At 43.5% G+C, this 5,033-nt stretch overlaps 1 protein-coding gene across 1 annotated transcript; it reads right to left on the bottom strand.

The window, feature by feature from the left end:
* Positions 1-2,923: 2,923 nt before the first annotated feature.
* LOC125759488 (uncharacterized) lies at positions 2,924-4,316 on the bottom strand. The gene has a single exon (XM_049418336.1). It carries the CDS (start codon positions 4,314-4,316, stop codon positions 3,459-3,461), a length of 858 nt encoding a protein of 285 aa, XP_049274293.1. The 3' UTR covers positions 2,924-3,458.
* Positions 4,317-5,033: the final 717 nt, after the last annotated feature.

Below are 5,033 nucleotides of genomic sequence, written 5' to 3'. Positions count from 1 at the left end.
TCAGTTTAATTAAATTATTCTATATCTTCCTACTACGTCTCCTGACTTCTACGACGCCCGAAGACAACACGGAAAAGAGCTTTCCTCTTCTTTTTTAAAGAAATACCTGACAGTAGCGCAGTCAACTGTACGAAGCGACCGGAAAAGTCGTCAGGGAAGACATTTCACGCGTAAGTATCTCAAAGTTGCATTACTTTTTACTCATTTTGTACGTTGCAGCACTCCGCCATATTCGGACGGTGTCGGCACGGCGTCTGTCATCTTTCGTGTAGCGTTCGTCGGCATCTAAAGTGAGGCGTAATCGCAGAGTTTGAAAAAATAAAAAAGAAAAACGATCATAACAACATCTGCCACCCTAGAATATTTGAATTGTGCGACTGAGACGGACAGAAGACGCCAGCTTCCGGGAGGGGACCTTCCGGTGGCTTAACAAGCGCCCGCCTCGCAGAGCGGGGATGCGCCGTCCAGCCTTTTTAATGGAGGTCAGTGGGAACACCCGCGTCGCCGACAGCGAGCGCCATAGCCGACGCAGCGTGTTTTTTTTTATTTATTTATTTCAGTACCTTCAGGGCCCGAAGGCGTTACAGAAGGGAGTGGGTAAGAGTATACTTAGTAATAGGAAAAATAAGAGTGAACAAAGAAAAATGCTGCTAAGAGTAAACATCGCATTCAACAGCAGCCTTAAAAGCAGTGACATCGGTCAATTGGGCAACAGAGGAGGGTAGGTGGTTCCATTCGTTCGAGGTAGTGGGAATAAAGGAATCGTGAAAGAACTTGGTATGTGAAAAAGGAATGTGTACTTTGTGGGGATGGTCACATCTATATGACATGTAGTGTGGTTTGGAAAGAAGGTCTTGTTTTAGTTGTGGATTGTGGTAAATTTTATAAAAAAGAACAAGACGAGACACTTTCCTGCGCGAACAAAGAAGTGGAAGGCCCAAAACTGTTTTCATAGATGATACACAAGATGTGCGTGCATAGTCTGAAAGGATGAAACGTGCACTCCGATTTTGGACGGATTCTAAGGTTTCAACTAGTGTGTTAGTTCCGGGATCCCATACAGCGCTTGCATACTCGAGCTTAGGACGGACAAGGGTTTTATATAGTATGAGTTTAAGGGCTGAAGGTACCCTTGAAAAGTGTCTTCGTAGGTAGCCAAGAGTGCGATTGGCATTGTTAGTTACGTGGGTGACATGAGTGTGCCATGAGAGATTAGAGGTAAATTTTACTCCAAGATACTTGTAGCATGAAACACTTTCTAAAACACTATCGTTAATTAGGTATTCGGGAACATCAATAGAACTAGAGGTGCGAGAAACTCGCATTACCTTGCATTTATTAGCGTTAAGTCGCATGTTTCATCTAGTGCACCAGGAAGAAACTTCATTAAGATCTCGTTGCAGGAAATTAGCGTCAGTATTAGTGCAAGCATTTCTATAAATAACACAGTCATCAGCAAATAATTTAATTGATGATAGAATATTATTAGGCAGGTCATTGATGTAAACAAGAAAGAGAAGAGGGCCCAAAACTGACCCCTGTGGCACACCAGAAGTGACAGGAGACTCTTGTGAATTGTTATTGTTGGTGGTGACAAACTGAGTTCGGTTAGCGAGAAAGTATTCGATCCATCTTAATATATTGCGGTCAATGTTTAATTTACTTAGCTTAAAACAGAGTAACTGGTGAGAAACAAGATCAAAAGCTTTAGAGAAGTCCAAGAATATACAATCAATGATTAGTCCGCTGTCCAATGCCGCAAAAAGGTCATGTGTAAACGAAACCAGTTGTGTTTCACATGAAAAATGTTTACGGAAGCCATGTTGATTGGGAGAGAAGAATGAATTTGTATCTAGAAAGGTTACGAGAAGCTTACAAGGTACACTGGTGAGGGATATTCGTCGGTAATTCAAAGGGGACTGTGCATCACCAGATTTAAATAGTGGTACCACCTTGCCCACCTTCCAGTCACGTGGTAAAGAACAGGATTCTAAGGACTGGGAAAACAGTTTCGACAAAAATATTGAAGAATAAACATCCGTACTTTTCAAAAACTTTGGAGTGATGCCGTCCACTCCGCAAGACGAAGACAGGTTCAGGCCACGAATTAGCTTCTGTACACCATCAAAATCAATAACAACAGGATCCATAACGGGGAAGTTATGTTCAGTAATACAGGGAAAAGACACAGCTGATGATAAAAAGGATTTAGAAAATACATGATTGAGCACAGAACAACACTCGGAACTCGGAATTGGTACGCCGTTGCTGTCACTTAAAGATATTATATTCTGTTTATGACCACCTACGACGTTCCAAAACTTTTTCGCGTTCGTTACAAGTAACGAGGGAAGTGTGTTTTTATAAAACGTTTCCTTGGCTTTCTCGACTGCCTCCTTATACTGCGTAGTACATTCACGATAAGCGCTCCATCGACTAGATTCATTACTCTGTTTGGCTTTTTTAAACGCGCGCTTCTTCCTATTTAACAGGCGATTTAACGAAGAAGTAAACCAAGGGGACCGATGTTTACCTGAAATAGCACGCAGTGGGATGTGCCTGTCAACCAGACTTGCAACTTTATCTTTAAAAATATTCCAGTTGGTTTCAACAGACCGTTCTTCAAATTTTAGCATGTAGTCGTCAAGGAACACACTAAGTTCGCGGTTAATTGCAGCAAAATCTGCCCTGTTGTAATTTCTAATAAGCTTCGGTTGGCGAACAGGGTGTTTAACTTTACCGTGAATGGTAAAGTATACGAAAGAATGATCGCTTAAACCAGGTAAAAAGCATAGTTCATGAACCATATCGGGGAAAGTGGTTAAGACGAGGTCGAGTATATTTGCGCATGTCGAAGTTGTTCGGGTTGGTTCGGTGATAACTTGTGAAAGATGAAAGTCATGGCACCGGTTTACGAATTCTGAGGATTCACGGGATAAGTTGCTTTGGAGAGCACCTGTGGAAGACCACTTAATGCTTGGAAAGTTGAAATCACCCAACAAAAATAAAGGCGCGTATGGGAATCGGGCAATAACATAAGACAATGTGTCATGCAAATCAGTGCAAAACGAGGAAGAAAAAACAGGCGGTCGGTAGCAGCAGCAAAAAATAATGTTACGGTGGTTGATGCGTACGCACACACAAATAAGCTCTAAGGAACACGCGGTAGGTACAACGTATGAGTGCAAGTGATCTGAAACGGCGATTAAAACACCTCCTCCCTGTCTATTATCGCGATCACAACGATAGATGTTGAAAGCCACGTTACATTCAAGTATTTCGTCGTTAGTAATACTTGGGGAAAGCCACGTTTCGGTGAGCGCTACTATATCAGCATTACACGTGTCGATAAGGGAGGAGAGGTCAGTTCGCTTGTTCATTACACTGCGTACATTTGAAAAAAGAAAAGAAACATTTCGACCGGTAACCTCGGGAACATGTTGCTCACAGGCCGATAGCTACGCGGAAGAGGCCTGTTCATCGGATAAAGTAGTAGCGTCCTTCACAAGAGGCGCTTCGCTGCCGTCCGTGTTTATTTCGCATACGCTACCACATGACGGGAAATAAGCATAACACTTTTTATTAATAAATAATTTATTGTAGCGAACAGAAAATTGCTGGCCACTGGCCTTTCCATATTCATGTAATTTCTTACGTGAAGTGCGCGTGGCGACACAATAATCCTCGGATATTTGAATACCGGAATTCCTGAGCTTTGACCGAGCGGACAAAACAGACTCCTTTAACTTAAAGCTTGAGAACTTCACAATAACTGGGCGGCATTTTTCAGGAAAAAATTTCCCTAGTCTGTGTGCCCGTTGAATCGCGTCCTCAGATAGTTGCAAGTCAAGCGTGGAAGACAAAAGTTCGCGCACTCTTTTTTCGGATTCGGACCAAGATTCAGATTGACTGTCCTTGAAGCCGTAAAAAATCAAATTATCGCGCCTCGAACGGTCTTCAAACTCGTCTAGACGTTTGGCGAGACTGCTTGCTTCTGAACGGGCTGCTTCTGCGTTTCCTGTCTGAAGTTCGCTCGACTTTTGCGTAACAGCCAGTTTTTGCTCGACAGTTGTAAGTCTTTCATTTATGCTGTTCACTTGTTGCTCGAGATTTAGTTGCATTTGTTTTACTTCAGTAATCTGGCAAAGTACTTCCGCATGGTTTTTGTCCATTTTAGTGCTTAAGTTTTTGAGAAACGCCACCAGTTCTTTGTTAGTATGGCAAGGGTCTTCTTTCGGAGGCCCAGGGTTAAGTTCCACGTCACCGCCTAGCAACAATAGCTTCATAACATGCACACATTCACAAATGCAGCTCATGAGAACACTGGGGCATGGAACTACCGTTAAAAGGGAACTACCGCTTTCACAGGCGCAGAGGAGCATTCGGCGGGCCGCACCAAAGGGGGGAGATCGAGTGGCCGATGTTATGGCCAGTGACGTAAATCATGGGGCGTCAGGGGGGTCTTGACCCCCTTGTATTCAGGCTGGCGGCGGGGGGGGATGACACCCCTTGCGAGTATCCCCCTTGAGATTTACCTTTCAAACATCATATTTGAATTGCTTGACAGCTAAGCATGGCGCACTCTCCTTAAAATAAACTCTGAAGCCCTTCCAATGAGTAGAAACGAAGCCCAAAAGAGGCAGCTATTTTTGGTTAAAAAGGCACTGCTTCCTGAAGTTCTACGGGTGACTTCTGACAAGCCGCAAATGTTTATTATGCTGGCCTTCGAAGCGCAAAGTAAATAATCCCTGATCATCTACGGATTTCAGGACGCAGCTATGGGCAGTCCAACGGGCCCACGACGTGGCGGACAGGTTAGGCCTATCTGTCCCGACGTGGGAGCGGCCCGCTACGTGCTAGTTCACGCCCCGACTGACTTAAATAAAGTTTTTCCATACCATACCATACCATCTACTGTTATTTATTTATGTAGAGGATTTGGTGGAAGCCATTGACAATCATGTATTAATGCGATTGCTTAAATATAATTGTGTTATTAAATAAATCCCCGGTGAAAACAAACGAACAGATTG

This window comes from Rhipicephalus sanguineus, chromosome 8 (assembly GCF_013339695.2).
Source record: "Rhipicephalus sanguineus isolate Rsan-2018 chromosome 8, BIME_Rsan_1.4, whole genome shotgun sequence".
Lineage (NCBI taxonomy): Eukaryota > Metazoa > Arthropoda > Arachnida > Ixodida > Ixodidae > Rhipicephalus > Rhipicephalus sanguineus.
Note: the sequence above shows the minus strand (reverse complement) of the source record. Positions and strands in the feature narration are given on the sequence as shown.